This window comes from Falco cherrug, chromosome 10 (assembly GCF_023634085.1).
Source record: "Falco cherrug isolate bFalChe1 chromosome 10, bFalChe1.pri, whole genome shotgun sequence".
Taxonomy (NCBI): Eukaryota; Metazoa; Chordata; class Aves; order Falconiformes; family Falconidae; genus Falco; species Falco cherrug.
In genome coordinates this window covers 389188-406718 of record NC_073706.1, presented here as the reverse complement: position 1 = coordinate 406718, position 17531 = coordinate 389188, and the positions used below count along the sequence as shown (strand labels likewise).

At 38.0% G+C, this 17531-nt stretch overlaps 1 protein-coding gene across 8 annotated transcripts in view; it reads right to left on the bottom strand.

Annotated features, from left to right (window-relative positions):
• The window catches only part of PHF20 (PHD finger protein 20), a 71944-nt gene that overhangs the window by 18013 nt on the left and 36400 nt on the right, over window positions 1-17531 (bottom strand). For 5 of the 8 annotated variants that reach the window (XR_008734180.1, XM_055722402.1, XM_055722405.1 and 2 more), the window contains 4 exons: window positions 16464-16739; window positions 7367-7546; window positions 3885-3983; window positions 1853-2014 (listed from right to left, as the gene is read on the bottom strand). Coding sequence is in view for 7 of the 8 variants with exons in the window: in XM_055722402.1 (XP_055578377.1) it covers window positions 1853-2014; window positions 3885-3983; window positions 7367-7546; window positions 16464-16739 (717 nt within the window). In the remaining variant the exon portion in view is untranslated. The remainder of the gene's footprint in view (window positions 1-1852; window positions 2015-3884; window positions 3984-7366; window positions 7547-16463; window positions 16740-17531) is intronic. The other 3 variants (XM_055722406.1, XM_055722407.1, XM_055722409.1) reach the window with 3 other exon arrangements.

The window sequence follows — 17531 nt, the reverse complement described above, 5'->3', positions numbered from 1 at the left end:
AGCTAGATTTATAAATTCAAACAGGATTCATACGAGTTGCTTCAATTTCTATAGAACTGTGACTTTGTGCTTTAAGTGTAGAGCTCCTAAAAAGATCTAAGAGGGTTCTGTCTTACAAACCCCGTTTGCTCTCACAAAGTAATGTCTCCATTACAGAAACAGTCAGAGTCCAACACCTAATTTACTCCTACTTCAGAAATTATTATTTTCATTTAGCCTCCTGTTGAGGACACTAACCAATTCAGGGCAGTGTACTGACCAAAGTATTCTTTAAGAATGCTCCCATGCTATTTAAAGCATTAATGCAATTCTGTGAATTGAACAAACATGCCAAGAAAATCTTTATTGATTAACATGCTAAATTGGGATGCTTACCTCAATAATATCAATGCAATGTCTATACTTCCCTTACGCATAGAATGGGAGAATCAGACAAAGAAGAGAAGGATTTTAATTATTTGGGAAATACTCTAATGAGCTAGAGGAGAGTGGAAGGTAAAAACTTTCAGTCACTCAAGTAGCTTCTTCTCTCTCACCTATATTGGGCAGAACTAATTTGATCACTTAGACCCTAAAACAAGCCTGTAGAAAAAGAAGAACCAGTCTGTGGTATAGACTAGATCTTTTGAAGAAACAGCTCAGATTTAAGGGGCTGAGAACCCAATGCATTAGTTAATTTTCACGTTTACAAGTTTTACTCCACTGAGACAGGACATTGAAGTACTCCTGGAAGCAACAGGTTAAGCACATTGCACTTTCATTCTACACAAGAGTTGCACCGTTACTTAAACCAGATATTGTTCATCTAGGCACTGCTTTTATTGTTGTTACACCATCTGCAGGTGCAAAAAGTAGCAAAGCAATTGCGGAAAGGGTAAGATAAAACTATTTCCAATACTTTTTCACCTCCTTCCATGTCTACAAACTGATAAAGTCAGAGCAACCGATGTCCAAGTTACTTAACTGCAAGTAATATGCTCCAGAAACAATGACAGTATTACAATGTGTGCTTCTGCAATTTTTTGTTTCCTCTTTTCCCTATATAATGTAATGAACTGAAGTTGATTTTTATACTTTGCCTAATACCAAACAATAATACAGTCGTGTCAAAAAATATGAAATGTTCACGATCTGTACAATAAGGTTCCTGTGCCACACATTTCTTACTTTCTTCAAATTTGTGAGCTTTAAGAATAACAGAAAGAACATCTATTTGTCTTCCTTTTTTTATTGTATCAGCTTGTGACAGTAAATAGCAAGATAGATGAAGATACTAAAAACTATGAAAGCTGAAGCACAGCAGCCACATTTTTATGAGCTCTGTTTATGAAGCACTATGAATACACTAATAAATAGCTACTCAAGAGCTTATCATCATGAAACTTAGAAAGTCATTATAATCAAGTATCATACTGTATCTACACAGCTACACACAACCACATCCAGTTGTGTCTCAAATACAGCACACTTACTGTCCAAAACTTGCCTAGCATCTATTTTTAACTCCGAGTTATTACTTTGTAGAAACCTTTGGAAATATGAAAAATTTGATTACTGAAGGCTGAACAGTTTATTATAGAGATAATAAGGTACTGCAAAAAAGTGCAAAATGAGTTTGACTTCTGAAAATAAGGGCAAGTCTTAAAGCTTCTGTGAAGGTAAAGTCAAAGCACAAAGCAACAACATCAAGCTCTGGCAAATGAACTGGATTCAACTTCTTCATGCAAGGGAAAGGAAATGCACACAGTCCTGTGTAAGAACAGCCAAATTTACATCATGAGTACTAGCTTTTGTATATATTAGTGCAGCTCACATGACAAAACCAGCAAGCCACAGAGAAGAGTCATCTTACCATTTATTTTTGATTTCCCTCTGTGTTGTCCAGAATCAGAGCAGTGTAGCAGCATGCTAGGATGGGCAGACGACTTACTTGAAGAAATACATTTTGTGATAACTGATTTTTCAGTAGAAAGCTCCTGTGAAATATCTGTGTTTTCTTCACTGCCAGAGTACTCTGTAAAATTGTAAAAATTATTATTAGAAATCTGTGGTCAAGAAAAGTTGACAGGAGAAAAAAAAACCCAGCACCATGAGTGCCCATAGTAGGCATGTATAATTCACTGAGACAGCGTCTGCTCCAATATGCCTAGACTCTAGGACTTCACTACACTGCTGAAAAATTTGCAGGCTTTCTAGAAGCAAGGAAGTTATTGTCTGAACCAGAAAAATCTTATGCAGCTCAGTCATTCTCCACTGGTGATGTAAATGAGAAAGGCTGAGAAAAAAATGGTTACTTAAACCTAACCTTGAGCGTGAGTATGTCTAAAAATGCTGTTGCATTACAGGTACTTCTACACAAGTACTGGAGACCCCTCTTTCACATTCCACTATTACTCACATACTCCCCAATCTCACAGACTACAAAGTGGACAGAAAGCATCTCTTGTTTTCCTAGTGTATGGACAGAATAGGATGCATGGGTAGAAGAAAGTCCTAATTAGGAATGTGTGGAGAAAACACCTAAAACAGCTCCTCTGTGAAGTACCCATTCATCATGTCCTGGACTGTATATAAACCAAGGCTGTCTGCAGTTATAAGGAGTACCTCTCCAATCAGTTATATGGAGGAAACCTTCAAAAAGTTCCTGGACCACAGAACCACATGGGCAACATCAAAAAAAGGCAAGCAACATTTTAAAACTCAAGGGTAGATCAACAAGCAGTCTGAGGGTACTATTTGAACCACCATTGCATAAATTTACAAATTATACTCTGCATATTATCATTATATTTGAGGGTACCATATAATCAGAAGCTCATTGAAATTGTTTCAGTAAATTGTGAATCAGTCTGCCTGTGGTTCCTTCTTCCCCTCTGCTCTTTCGTGACAGCACACCCTGCTCATGGTAACAAGCAAAAAAGTAAAGATATTTTCTTTTCTGCCTCAGAAACCCCTCCATAAGGATCACTAGTTTAACAAATTATGCATGCCAGATTGAAATGGGCTGCATTAATGATCCTAGACATCCATCAGTGGCAGAGAAAGTTTAGACTTGATGTGTAAATATTTTACTAGAGAAATGTTTCAGAGTCAATTCCACATTTTCAGAAGTGAAGAATCCAATCAGCAGAAACACCTGGGCCTACATATTATGACACTTAAAGTGTGAAGGAGCCCAAGGAAAGCTTTCCCAAGATTCTGTAGAACCACCAAATGAGAAGACATGTTCCTGCTACAACCCTATTAATGAAGGTGGAACAGCACGTTACGAGACTTAACAGAGGGACACAGCATGAGTATAGACTTTAAATCAGGCTTTTACTTTATCTTGCCAGGAAAGGAGAAATTTATCTTTTAGAAAAAAAAAATTAAGATGCAACAGGTTTAATGGAGTTCATTGTCACAGCTTCTGAAATCCAATATTAAGTGAAGATTTAAGAAATAAGATTAGCAGCAGAAGAAGAGTACCCATCAACATTTCCAAACTCTATCATTCACACAGGAGGCCCAAAACCCACTCATATAACTGAGAACATCTGGTATATGGAGTACCTGGTTGTTAATCAAGGGGATCTCCATCTTCTTTAACTGGTTAAAACTTGCATACAAGTACACTTGCTAATGAAAAGCCAGACTTGGATTAACATATCCATTTCGGTTAGATTTATACTGCACCATTACAAATATTACTACAAGCTAGCATTAATGATGCACCTCAACAAGGAAATAAGTTGTATTACCAATCACAATAATAACCAATTAATAAAATTAAAGTCAACAGATGAATTAACCTGTCTTATCTGCAATGACCCATCTTAACTGGGTAACAGGCAAAACAAAACAGTGAAGCCGTTTTCCTCTAAAGAAGAAAAAAAGAGCTTTACCAGGCTTAGTTCTCTTTTTCTTTTTTTTCTTTTTCTTTGACCTGGACCTTCCACAGCCTTTGGATTTTCTTTCTTTGTTCTTCTCATGTTCTTTAACAGCTGAAATTAGACAACATTCCAACTAAATTTTTAATATATATACACACTTATTTTACTTATTAATTTTCTTAAAGACCTCCACAGTTTCTTTGGACAATTAGGGCCAGTTCTCTTAAAAAAAACAAGAAAACTTATTTGTAACAATTACCAGCTCTCATAACTGGAATGGTCTGTTTTAAGTCCTAATTTGATTGTGCTGTAACAACATTACAATAGCATATGAGAGAAATCAACTGTACACCAATGTCCATTTACTACTACATGCTTCAGAGATTATAATTTAGAAAACAGATAATAAATTCCCCAGTATTTTCTTTTTTTTTTTATAATGGCTGAGCATTTCAGTAGCGCTGTGACAGAAGTCTGACAAGAACAAAAGCACAACCCCCCAAACTCTAGTTCAGTTTCTCAAATATTTTTTCATTGAAAATGGTGTAACAACTGGTTCAGCTCGTTTTAACAATTATTCTCTCAACATCTGTTCTCCATCCTGTTTTTATGGGAATAAAAAAAACCTGACAACTTTGAAAGGTATCACCTAATCATTCAAATCAAGTCCATCCTCAAAGCATGCTTCCAGACCACTTGCCAAGAAGTGTAACCCCACTGCAAGGTAATGCGCACAAATTCTTGCTTTCCAGATCTTAACATTTGTTTACAACTCCTGTTTTTCAAATTTAGGTCCCTGAAGCACAACTTCTAGACAATTACACAGTTCCTCAAGTAAATTATCCTGACTCAGCCAAGAGTACAGGTACAATTGTAAAATCTATTATGGAAGGATGCCTCGCAAGTCAAAATGGCTCTGCTCTCAGTGTGTAGCTGAATAAGCCACTCACCATCCCGTTTAGAAACTGAAATAGGTTTCTGATTATTGATACCAGAATAAGCACCTAAAGACACTCTATAGTGTGTGAGAAATCTTCCCCCACATGAAACATCTAAGAACGCTAGCTGGTCTGTAACTCATGAAGCAAACCAGCAATACCAGTGTATTATGTTAACCTCTAATACATGCTAATAGTAAACTGCCCAATTAACAGTCTAAGGCTACATATTTATGGTACAAACAGCTCACTCTTAAGAAATTAGAAATCTCAATCACATTTTATCAGCTCTGATGAGCATGCAGGAGACATGTGCATTAGCTCCTCCTCATGAGGATCTCCAGCTCTATATTCCCCCCACCCTCTTAGTCCTTGAACATCTCCTGCTAGTTCACCACTTAACAGCACAACGGCTGCTATAATTGTGCATTGCCAGCAGCCCCATTGCTGACACCCACAGCAGTCTGCCATACCAATTACATGTCCTTCAAAGGCAGAATGACTGGCAGAAAAAAAGACAAACTTCATACCCCTTTCCCTTACCCTTTGCTGAGGGGGATAAAAAAAGAAAAAAAAAGAAAAAACGTTCTTGTTTAAGTCTCAGCACAGGGCTCCCCCAACTTCCTTCTTACTTTCCTTTGTCCTTATCTCCTAGTCCTTCAGGGGTGAGGATCCTTTGGGTACCATTTCCTTCTCCCTGCTCACAGGCATGCAAGTAAGTTCCACCACTATTATTCCAGAAGAGCAAAGAGAATAACTGAGGTCAAGATAAGCAGGGCAATTTTGCAGTGTTTCATTCGGGAATCGAGATTTGTACAGTCAAGATTGTCTGATCTGTTTTAAGATATCCAAGTAGCAAGTATGCTATTTCAGTCACTATCAAAGTATCTGTGATAAATATGACAAACCCCAGTCACTTTGTTACACACGTTTTTCCCTTGAGCTCGCCAGAACATCTTTGAAAAGTCTGAAAACAATCCAAGTATTTGCAAATTTGTGTACAGCTATCTTAACTACAAAACACAGTTAATGCAGAGTTTTTCGGTTTTTTGGTTTTTTTTTTTTTTAAAGACAAACAACCTGCAAAGAATGAGTATTACAAGAGATCTTCCAAAAACTCTATACTGAAGAACCTGTTTGTCTCAAGTGGTTTCTTGTAAGGAGTCTGAATTGTCACTGAAAAAAGACCAAATGAGGAGGCTAAGTAGGTTAAGTGCATCCTCATAGATTCACGTGATCCAAAAGAAAGTTAAATTGCCTTAAACAATCCTAAAAATTCACCATAAAACAACTGCATATTTTGAAAAGGTTTGGTTGGCTTTTTTTTTTTTTTTTGTAAAAACATACACCTAAGCCCTTTCAATTTCCTTGAATGGCAGAGAAAGTAGTGAGGACCAGGATGAGTACTCAGTCACATCCTCCACCCCTACTGTGAAAGTTTATTCTAATCTCTATACGCCATACCTCTCAAGTACAAAATGTCCCACTGAGTGAGCCCCGTGATAAGACACTAACAGTTCTTATTCAAACCATCCTGCAAGGGAAGGCAGCAAAGAATGCCCAAGAATAAACAGTGGTGGTAAGTACTGACTATTATGACCAACAGAACAATACAGTGACAGTTAAGTAAGGTGACCTTTTCAAGACTGTCACCAGAACAAAGACCACCTATTAGAACAGGTTTTTTGTGTTTGCCTCATCACTGTGACTTGAAAAATCTCACTACATATCTGAAGAAAAGTAGTGATGTAGTAGATCTGGAAGCATGCTGGAAATTTTGTATTTTATACTTACATAAAATATAAATATTTTTGTGTGCATATATGTATAAAATTTACATTAAAAACATTTTATTATTTATATATGTGTATATGTATATATACGTACACACCCACTGCCCCATATGGCTGTTACCCACCTCTACTATAAGAGATTCCAGTATAAACAGGGTTTACAGTATACTTCATAACTGACTATTCAGTGGTAAAGTTGTTCAGAGATGTATAGTACAAAGAATGCTGAGTACCAGAAGTAGTCAGATGGTATAAAAATCTACAGAACAAAAGACTAGGTCGTCCTGCCCACCCCTCCTCCCCCCCCCCCCCCCTTTTTTTTTTTTTTCCTTTGTCAAGCGTAGGTATCAACAAGTTCAGGATTACTTAGAAGTATTTAATGCTTTGGACAACCAAGAGTTTAACAGAATTAAGACTTATGTATTAAACAAGCAAAAATAAGCAGGAATCTTTTCATGCCCTTAAATAATTTAGTACTTTTTACACTTTAAAAATATTACACACTGACTGGGAAGAATAAACCCCAAAGCATATAGCAAGAAAACTTAGGAAATTCCCTATACTGATCCTTCATTTGAAACTATGGCAAAGAAACAGTGAAAAAACACCACTTACATTTTATACTATACATTCATAAAAAACTGAACTGTTAAAGGTGGCATACAGAATACTTTCTATCAATATTATTAATTCCTTACAGTGCTTAAAACTTTCCAAGACTTCTCCAAGTTTAACTTTTTCACATTAAACTAAATAAGCATACCATTTTCAACTCTTTCTTTTTCTTGAGGCTTCCGCAGTGATCTTGCTATGTGGTTCTTGGTTTGTTTTCTAACAGAATGTCGGTGACTATTTAATACACTTACAGGAGTTGAAGTTCTTCTCTTTTCTATTTTTTCATCTCTATATGGGGTACTCCTTAGGGCTATGTGTAGAGGAGTATCTACAAAGAGATAAATAAAGACGAAGTCCAAGCTTTAAATACTTTCAAAATGTAAGTCTACTCCACCAGCAGCAGTTCTGGTAGTCCATGTGGAATGTTTTAGATCAGATGCTCTGCTCAGCTCACAATCCTAGCAACTTAACCTTGTAAAAGCTTTTAAACTGAAGCCAATTTAAAGGCTAAACCTGTAGTGCTGCTATTGGGTTTGGGGTTTTTTTGTTTGGTTTTGTGGGTTGTTTGTTTGGTTTTTTTTCCCAAAAAGTAAACAGTGGATGCAAAGGTATTCCTCAAAGCTTGGTTCTTCCAGAAATACTGTGGCTTTGAAGAAAGATGGAAAGAGAAGCAGTTCAGTTTGGCAGAGATATGGGTCAGATAAATTTTACTATTATTTTCTTTAAGCAATCGGGGGGGGCTATTGATTTAATTAGAGGAACCACTTGGCCTCTTCTCAAAAGTGTGCTTTGTAATGAGGCATATAAAAGTGCCGCAGAGAAGCTCTGCACATCTAAGGAAGGGCAGTTTCCAAGTATCACTGAAAGTAAGTGTTTCAACTGAGGGCGAGACTCAAGAATTTAGGATCGCTACCTAAAATTCATAAAAATCATGAGATATAGATATAAATTCATCTGAGATTCCATTTACTATTTCAGTCCAGTCAAATAGTTCTCATCTTCCTAGCCACACCTAAGAAGTCCTATTGAAAATTTCCTGGACATGGTAAGACAGGTGAAGTTGATAAAGGCTAAGGCATCTAGGACAGCCAGACTAAACGAGACAAGTACATTGCCATTTTGGCGTATGACATCAAGTATCTTGGCCAATCAGACCCAGCAGCCAAAAGTAACAGCTTGCTGACTTTAGTCAAGAATGTTTCATTCTATCATCATAAGCATCTCAGAAGTTCAGCCGCTATGAAAGGCAACCTCCTTCTTGTCTGAAGACTTACATGCCAGCTGGATTTTCACTTGGACACCTCTAAATAATTGTAATACCTGAAAATGAGTGAAAACAGAAGGAAGAGAGTCCAAGAGAGCATACTTAGGAAAAGAAATATTATAAAGTACTCTGCCCTGACTGACATTTCAAGCTGAAGCTATAACAAGGCACATTAAGACCTGTCATTACGGAGCTTTCAGAATCAAGTGGATCTCTTCATGCAAAAGAAACTCCAAGATCAAAAAAATTTGAAGGCCATCAGATGACTTTTCCCCTGGTCCTCTCACTACAAAGTTGCATTTGAACTTGAAGAAGGAAAAAATAAAAATAGGAGCCATTCGTAACTTTCTGTAACCAAATAATTACCTTCTAGTCACCTGCCACAGTACTTTACAGCAGCCACAAGACAGGAATTAAACCAACCCCCAAATTTCCACACAAGCCTGTCTCAAAAAGTACCTTTTATCCATTCAGGCAACTCACTGTTGCCTTTCCCTGGGTACTCATTTATCTCAAGAGCTGGAAGATTGTAGAAAGTAGCATGTTTTGCCCATGAAGAATTACCAAAACCAGAAGATACTCCTTGATAAGATACTTCAGTATGCAAAAGTATCAAAACCAGAAAATGCTCCTTGATAACGTAACACATACTGCACTATGGCCTTACATTTTCAACTTCTCATCTTGCAGAAAAAGCATAAAGACAGGTTTTTTGTTTGAGTGTGGTTTTGTTAGTTTTTAATATAGGTCTATTTTTGTCTAACTCCCTGCTAAGAGAATTTGCTCATCTGAGGACTACTGGGTTGAACAAGACAGCATCAGTTCAGACAGACAAGACTTCTTCCCACGGTACACAGTAAATGAAAAATAAAATTAAGGTACTTCATATCCCGTTTAGGAACACCACTACCCTAACCAACTTTCTGAAATGCAATCTGTTTTAGCAGTACAGGGTGATAATTTATGTAAACAAGCCTTCCTTGAGCTTTCCTGATTGTCTACCATTCTGCATTAACTTCTAAAATTATTTACAGAAAATCAAAACTACAATACAAAAATCTATACAAATCAGACAACCTTCATTTAAGCCTCCTAACTTGCCCCTCTCCCAACAGCTTAACTAAGTTTCATCAATTAGCATTTGAAGAACCCCACAGCCACCTCCATCCCACCAGCCTTTCAAAGAGCCCAAAGCATGTGGTCTTCCTGTGGGCTGAGAGCTGTGCACACATACAGGGTTTTTTTCCCCCAAGAGTATTTTGTGTCCATTAAGTTTTTTTAGCTTTGCAAGACTGATTTTTAAAGAGACGTTCACCAAGAATATGTTTTATCTTTTACGACATAAAGGTTAATACATTTCTGTAAGATTTTTGAGCCACCAGTAACACTGTCCTAGAGAATTTAAAGGGTACTCTTATACACCAGATGTATTTTTCTTCAATAACGGACACAAAAAAAATAGTTATCAACAAGTATGTTAAGCTTTGAAACATCTTTTGTTCTATTAATAGAAATGTGCAGAGGGCCTGTGAGGTCTTTGAGCTCTCAAATGAATTTAAACTCAACTCTTAAAATGTAAGAAGAAGATGAGATTAAGAAACTGGGAAGTTATCCTAAACTTTTGATGTGTTGAAACTTGTGCCATGAAGACCCAAACTTTTAAGCCTTCCACATTTGGCATCCTGTTTCCTCTCACTACAGCATTTTCAAGTATAATTCAGACAGGGCAACATAAAATTGCCAAGAGAACAAAGAGCAATACCACAACCACGAACCTGTATTGAGGCATATGCCTTTGCAACTTGCACGTTCCCGAAGTGTCAGACTTTCGGTGTTAGCACCACCTACCGTGTGCCACGTGCTTTCATCCTCCTGACTGCCTGAGCCAACCTTCACTGAAGAACACTTCCTACCGCTCTGCCTCCTCCCAACGTCAGAACTCCTGATCTGCACTTTCAAGACCGACCAACACAGAGTGCACAATGCACTGTATTTACGTAAGCAACACCTTCAACTTTTGTTAGTGCTATAACTATCTTTTCTTGCAAGTTAATTCTCCACATAAGCACTCTACTACCAGGCAACAAGATGACTATCACAAGTCTGTAGTGAACAGCAGCACTATGCTCATATAGATCTGATCAGGAAGTGCACAGGAAACTCCTAGGCATTTCCTAAAGCTGTCTATACAGGTCCCATGAAGACAATGTGCACTTGCCTTGGAGATATCCTGAGGGACACAGGTGGCACCTAAGCTACAACTTCCACACATTCCTGATTATTACAACTAAAAAATCAAAACAGGTATTAGTGCCTTTTAATACCTCTATGATACAGAATATCATTAATCATCATTAGAGTTACACAATTCTCTACAAACAGATGACAAAAGCCCTCCTGACCCCCAGGGCAGCAAACAGTTTCACTGTTGTTGAACAGTGACGGTGTAACTAAGCACCAGCAGATTAATTTCTAGCTCATATGACACTAAATATCACTAACAGGAACAAGAAATATGTTCATAAAAAACTGGAGATGAAGAGGCTTGCTGGTTAACTTCCCACAGCCTTCTTCTAAACAGTTCTTTCAGTCCTCCTCTAAGCCTGGGAGAAGCATCCTTTCCCATATAAAAGAGCTGACCCAGAAGCAGTGAAGGATCTTAGAAACTAACAGATACAGACTTGAGAGATGAAACCACCTCAACGATGCAGAAGCCATGACAGAGCCTTAAGAGAACTTATACCTAAACACATCCAAGACTCCATGACAGACAATAGCTTTCTGCCCAACAGAACATAAAAGATATCAGACCCCAGTTAAGATGACAATTCAGCCTTCACAAGAAGCAGAGACTGAATTCCCAAGCGTAGTGAATGAGACAATATCCACCACCCACAGCTGTGAGATCATTTGCTGACAATATCCATGGATATGTTCAAGAACTGAAAGGCCACATATCATCTTGACTTATAGCTGAAGTATTTCACACAGCCATCCTCCACAAACAAAATGCAGTATTCTTGAGGATAAGCCCCAGAGGGGATCAGAATTCCACAGAACCCAGAGGACATTAATGTAGATCTCCACCTACTACAAGAAGAAACCCTGTGTTTGTAGGTCACCCACGCGCATCCCACTGCCTAGCAAAGAGGCACCCATCAGCCAACATTCAGATGAAACAGGAAAGGCCCCAAAGGATCCCCTGAAATCACTAAGCCACATGCCAGGAGTTCACATATTAACACCTATTCATTGACAACTGGATGCCTTAGATGTTCAAGCTGTCAAAGCAAGTTTGCCAGCCTACTCCCTATACATGTACGGTTAGGATCTCATCAGTAACACAAGTCAAGACCCCTTTTTTCTTCACATGTTGTTCCTGACATTAAGACACACATGCAGTAACAGGACATACTGTAACTAACTTTGAGTAGGCAGAGTTTTCTAATGAGGTAATGTACAAAAATTTAAGCCTATTTACAAAATGCCTTTTTCTTTTTTTTCTTTGAGCACCTTTTATGGACCCCTCAGTAGGAACAGATTTTCTGCAGTCTCTGAACTGTAAGTCACAGGCCTGTTGCCTTCTCTTTTTCCTCAGGTCAAGGAGAACAGTAGAGCCAAGACTGGCAGCAACTTGCCCAACAGAGGCTGCCATTATATACCCACATACCAAACCTGCCGCCTAATACTGCACAGCATTTTTAAAGTCTCAGAACCAGGTTTAACTTCCATTAGAGCAAAACTCCTCAGGGGAGCTGAACTATGTCCTAGGAGCATAAGGGTATCAACTGATTTAAGTCCCTGCCAGTATGACAGTTGTGCTAAGGGCAGTATCAAGACCGTCAGCACTACAAAGTGGCCATTAGGAGCATTAAGAGTACACCAGTCACCTTAGTCAAGGTTTTGATAGCATTTCCTTGCACACATGTATCAACTGCCCTACTTGTTCACAACTAAAGAGGTTGCAATTTCTTGACAAGTCTTCAGTACCTATCTACCTACCAAGTATAGAGCCTCTCCAAGGTCTGATGTGAGATGCAACAGCCATGCAAGCACTGAAGTCAGGCACAAGCTGACTTTCATATTTCAGAAAATTTGTCCAACGCACCTCCAAATAAAAAGATTTTACTAGAAAATGAAAGTCAACATGTACAGATGTTCAAATTATGAGTTGCAGGTGAAATGAATCTATTTCATGCCTTGCGCCCTTGGAGTGGCCTACATCAGAAAACAACAGACTTTATTAATAACAACTTTTTGCAGGCACTTCACATAAAATAACATAGACAGACATATCCGAAACAAGCACCTTCAGAGAAAGTTATTTACAGTAAGTGTTTGTAGTCCATAAGTCACACTATGGGATGACTTACTTTAGCAGCAAACAGTGTGCAGAAAAAAAAGAGAAGGGACCACAAAGACAAAAAAAGCGTATCTTAAGGCTTAAGATTAATGCATATGGACACTGAATGTGGTTCTACTCCTTTTATTACAGCAATCAAGTTACTAGCTGTCAAAAATTTTAACAGATACTACACCACATTACTTTCCAAGTGATAAATTTGACATCTCAATCTGAACTGTCAAAAGCTTAAGCAACTCTCTCCTGCAAGGCAACCTTTGAGAAGCCATCTGCAGCCTAGGCTCAAAAAGCTTGTTTTAAGCTTATGCATCCATATACATTTGTGCAGGTCTTGATTCTCCTCTTTAACAGAAGGACTGCAGGTGGCTCTATAATGCACCTGCAGAAACACAATGTAATCTAAGAGCTGAGAGCAGAAATGCCTGCATCTCCTATATTCCAGGGGGACGCAAAATGAACTGCCTTATTCTCTACAGGGAAAATTCTTTCAGTAAAGACCAAACAGCATTGTAACTCAGAGACAAGCACTGTAACACATGGCTGGGGGAAGAGCTGTTTCATCATAATGATGTCATAATATTTCCTGATTAATTAAAGACAAAAGGTATTGCCTGAATGTATCCAGTAGCCATTTAAGTCCGAGTCATTCTGTTCAGAGTAGTAAGGTGTATCTAAAATACAGGCTAGGCAACGGTAGTTCCTCCCCCTCTGTTCAATGAAGAGCGACTACAGAATTTAGAGAGGTATCTGTCAAGCTTGCCACTGCAAAGGTACAACGCTTCTTAAGGAAAAGGGAAGGACAGGGCACATCAGTCCCACGTTAACCTTTCCAGCTCACTCATGTTTTGAAGCCAATGCCAAAGTGGCACAATTTACATTTCAGATGCTGAAATTTCCAGTCTCCAGTTTAGTGCAAAGGAATTATACTTAAATGCTTACATCCATCTTCTTTCTTATGTGTCAAAATTCTAGTTTTGAGCACTACAAGGGAAAGGTTTTGCTACTGTCCTGAATATTGCATAACTTCCTAGAACTTTAGGAACAGTAAGTATTTTCACTTCAAGTCTAGCCTGTTCCACCCCTACAATTTATTTGAATTTAATGTGTGGCAGAAACAGTAAGGAGTCCCAGAACTCTGAAATAAAACTTGTGAGACAAGGACTTAAGTATGAAAGCTTGTAAAGCAAGAATTATTCCACAAGCTTTGAGATAAGACTCATGATTTCTGAAATCTGTTAGAAATTAAATCTGTTTAAAAAGTGCCTTTTCTTAAGCACTAAACCCTATCTAATATAGGGAAGTATAAGGGGAAAAAGGACATTTGTACCAAAAGGTAAAATAGTAAAATGATTGAAATATATTCACGTTGAACAGAAGAACTTTTGCTCGCACAACAATTGTGAAAACAAAAACTAAACCCACCATGTACCATATTTAATTGTGTATTCAAAAGCCTTTACCCCCACTAAGCAGTACATCCTGAAAAAACTTCTTAAAAAAAAGTGATATAAGGTGTTCAGTAGAAATGGAGAAAGTCTTGTTTAAGCAGGCTATCTTTCTATACATGCCATTAAGAACAGAAGAGATGTGCGCAAATACAGGAGAAAAAAAAAAAATGCAACAGTATGAGCTCATAAACCCCTTTAACTCTAGAATGTGTGGTACCCCCACAAGAGTTACAAGACTTAAGAACACACGGAGTTAAAACCCAAATGGCACTACATCAGACACGATATAACTGATATATGACAACATTACTTTTTCTCATCAAGAAAAACCTTACTGTAGCTCCACAATAGCAGGCTTTGACAGTGAAGGTGACTTGAAAACTTTACGGTCTGCCTTCCACTTTGATGCACTGTTCAACAGCTGTCAGCACAACCCCAAGGCTATTTGCAGGGATATGCTATGAAGTACATCATCGAAACAATCCAGGCTAAGAGTATCCATCCACAAATGGGGAATCAAAGGGGTGGGAGCTTAAAATAAGCAAATATGGTTACAACTCAACACCATAAAAAAAAAGAATCACCTGCTAGTGTAGCCAAGATGATGACATCAAACCAACAGCGTGCACTTGGGGAAAAGGATAAATGAAAGGGTCAAGATCTTGAGTCACTGATCAGTTCAATCAAGACAATCACAGGAAAACTTCTCAAACAGAAATAGTTATGCAGTTACAGAAAGCAGAAGAGAAGTCCATTTACAGAAAAGCACGACATAGAAAAAGTCTATTTTGATGACTGTGCAGTTGTTAGCAGCCATTCTTCATAAAGCACTTGTCTCCAGCGCGTTTGTCAAGGCAGTGCTTGGGCTTCCTTTAAGCTGCATGCAAAGTATAATACACACAAATTGGCACATCCTAACACAGTTAAAAAAACCCCTTCCTCTACCTAAATAATGCAAAGGTGTAGGATTTCAAGTTACAGAAGAATTTGAGGTGTAGAGGTTTACAAGTAGTAGCAGTATGTTAAAGTACACTTCTTGTGTTAAGAACAGGTAGTAGCACCTCAAATGAGGAAACCTTTGCTGGGCATATTAGGAAAAGCAGACATGAAGTAAATTAAGGCTAGATATATTCTGCTGTAGCAAGCTGTAGCTCAGTGAACAACTTGCAAGACTTTCAAATTCTTAAACAGAGTACTAATGAAAGATCAAAGACAAAAAACACCAGAGAATTCAGAAAAAAGACAGATTTTATAAAACAGGCTCAGACATGAGAGATGACAATTTTTATGGACCTGCAGTACAACGAGAAGTCAGTCCACAAGAACAAAGATTGGATAGGTTCTCAACAACGCTGCAATTCACAGCTAGACCTAGATTGTCACTCTGATGTTATGCAAGACACAAGGAAGAAAGCACTTCAGAGAACGAGAGGGTGAAGCAGAAGTTAACATCATTCTGAAGACTGCAAAGCAGTTATAACTTAGGCATTGATTTTTCCTAACCATTAAGTTTTCATTCCTTTCAACTACCCATCAGTTGCATGAGGATCTTCTTCAAGTATAGCTGTACCAACTGCATTTGTTAAATACTACAACTTTTTTTCCCCACAGGTCAGAGTAAATACTGCAGAAACTGGTACTGGATTTCTAGCCAAGTATACTCTTGAAGTCAAGATCATGAAACGTAAAGACCATGTAAGAAACAGGAGAGAACTGAAGTTACCCAGAATGTTCCCTTAATAAACAAAAGTCTTTGAACACTAATTTAGGTACTTGTCAAATTAGTGTTGTCCAGGGGAAGCAAAAAAAAAATAAGGGGGGGGGCACGCGCGCGGCAGCACCAGTGGGGAGACTCAAACTCAGGGAATCGTCGTTCTGAAAAAAAGAACAGAAGTTTAATACTCAAGTGGGCTGTTACAAAGGAATAAGAGAAGCTGCATAGTTTGTTCATTACAGAACATTATCTGTATTTCTGGATGAGGGAATTTCTTCAGTTCTACCTTCTCTAAAAGGTCATGCTTACACATATTACGCTGCTTCTCCACAAAGAAATATGCTAAGATGGAGCTCTAAAGAGACTCCTTCAACCCAAAAGAAAATAAATTTCTGCTTCCCTGTTTGTCCTGCCTGCTGCTGTTTAAAAAAAGGAAGAGATCAGCAACATACTTACACAATGACCCAGCTGTCCGTCCTCTCTTTGACCTTTCTTGATTAGCTTTTTCAGAAGCCAAAGCAGCTCTGGTTTGAATATTTCTCTTTACACTGTTCTGCTGTGATTCTGCAGCCTTCTCCACTCCATGAAAGTATTTCATGTGATAATGCAATAACTTGGCTTTGCGGAAGGATTTTGAACAGTCCAAGAACTTGCATCTAAACTTGTGATCTTGATCAACAGTTGCAGCTTTTTTTGATGCAAGAAAATCTGTTCTCCTATAAGGTTTTGTTACTGTAAGAACAAAACAGATAAATTCCCCCATGCATTTGCTATATTTATCAAATGGTTTCCTAAACTTAAAACAACAAAAGTTAAGAAATGGGCACGCATTCAAACATGTTAGCTATGAAATGCTAAAAATAAAATTTCAATGCTGTATCTGCCTTTAAGATCAATAGCTTTTAAGGGAAAATTCTGCCCTACTGTGCTGTTAAAAAACAGTTGTCATGATAGCCGTGGTTTTATGAATGAGTTGTTAGAAAATGGCATTTTGCTTCCATGAGTCCCTTTACCCAACAGCTAGTATCACTGTACATAGTGCTACTACAGATAACAGACTGAATTACAAAGATGGTGTATTTTACCCAGAACACTGAATATTACATTGTATCAAGTATTTATTTAATTGTTTATAACTGTTCACATCTTTGGTGAAAGCACTTTCCAAGAAAAACAGTCCTCCTTTGCTTGTAACTAATTTGCTACCTGCTTTCTGGATGCCTTGTCCTACCACCAAAGTCTGGTTACTTCCAAGAACAACAGAAACAGTATGTCAGAACTACATTTCAAGTAGCAACACAAGAATGAATGACTAAGCAAAAGCAATATTGCTTGCATCTGTTACAAAATCTCTTCTACAAACTCTAGTTAATTAGTTAATTTCTCAAAAAAAAAAGGAAAGTCTTCAGACTCAAACAGAAGAACATTGGAAGGCATCTGTTCTAGAGCGCTGCTGCGCAACCCAGGGCTATACCTAAGCTTGACCTAGTAAATTCCTGTTTATTCTTTGAGCATTTCAGAAAA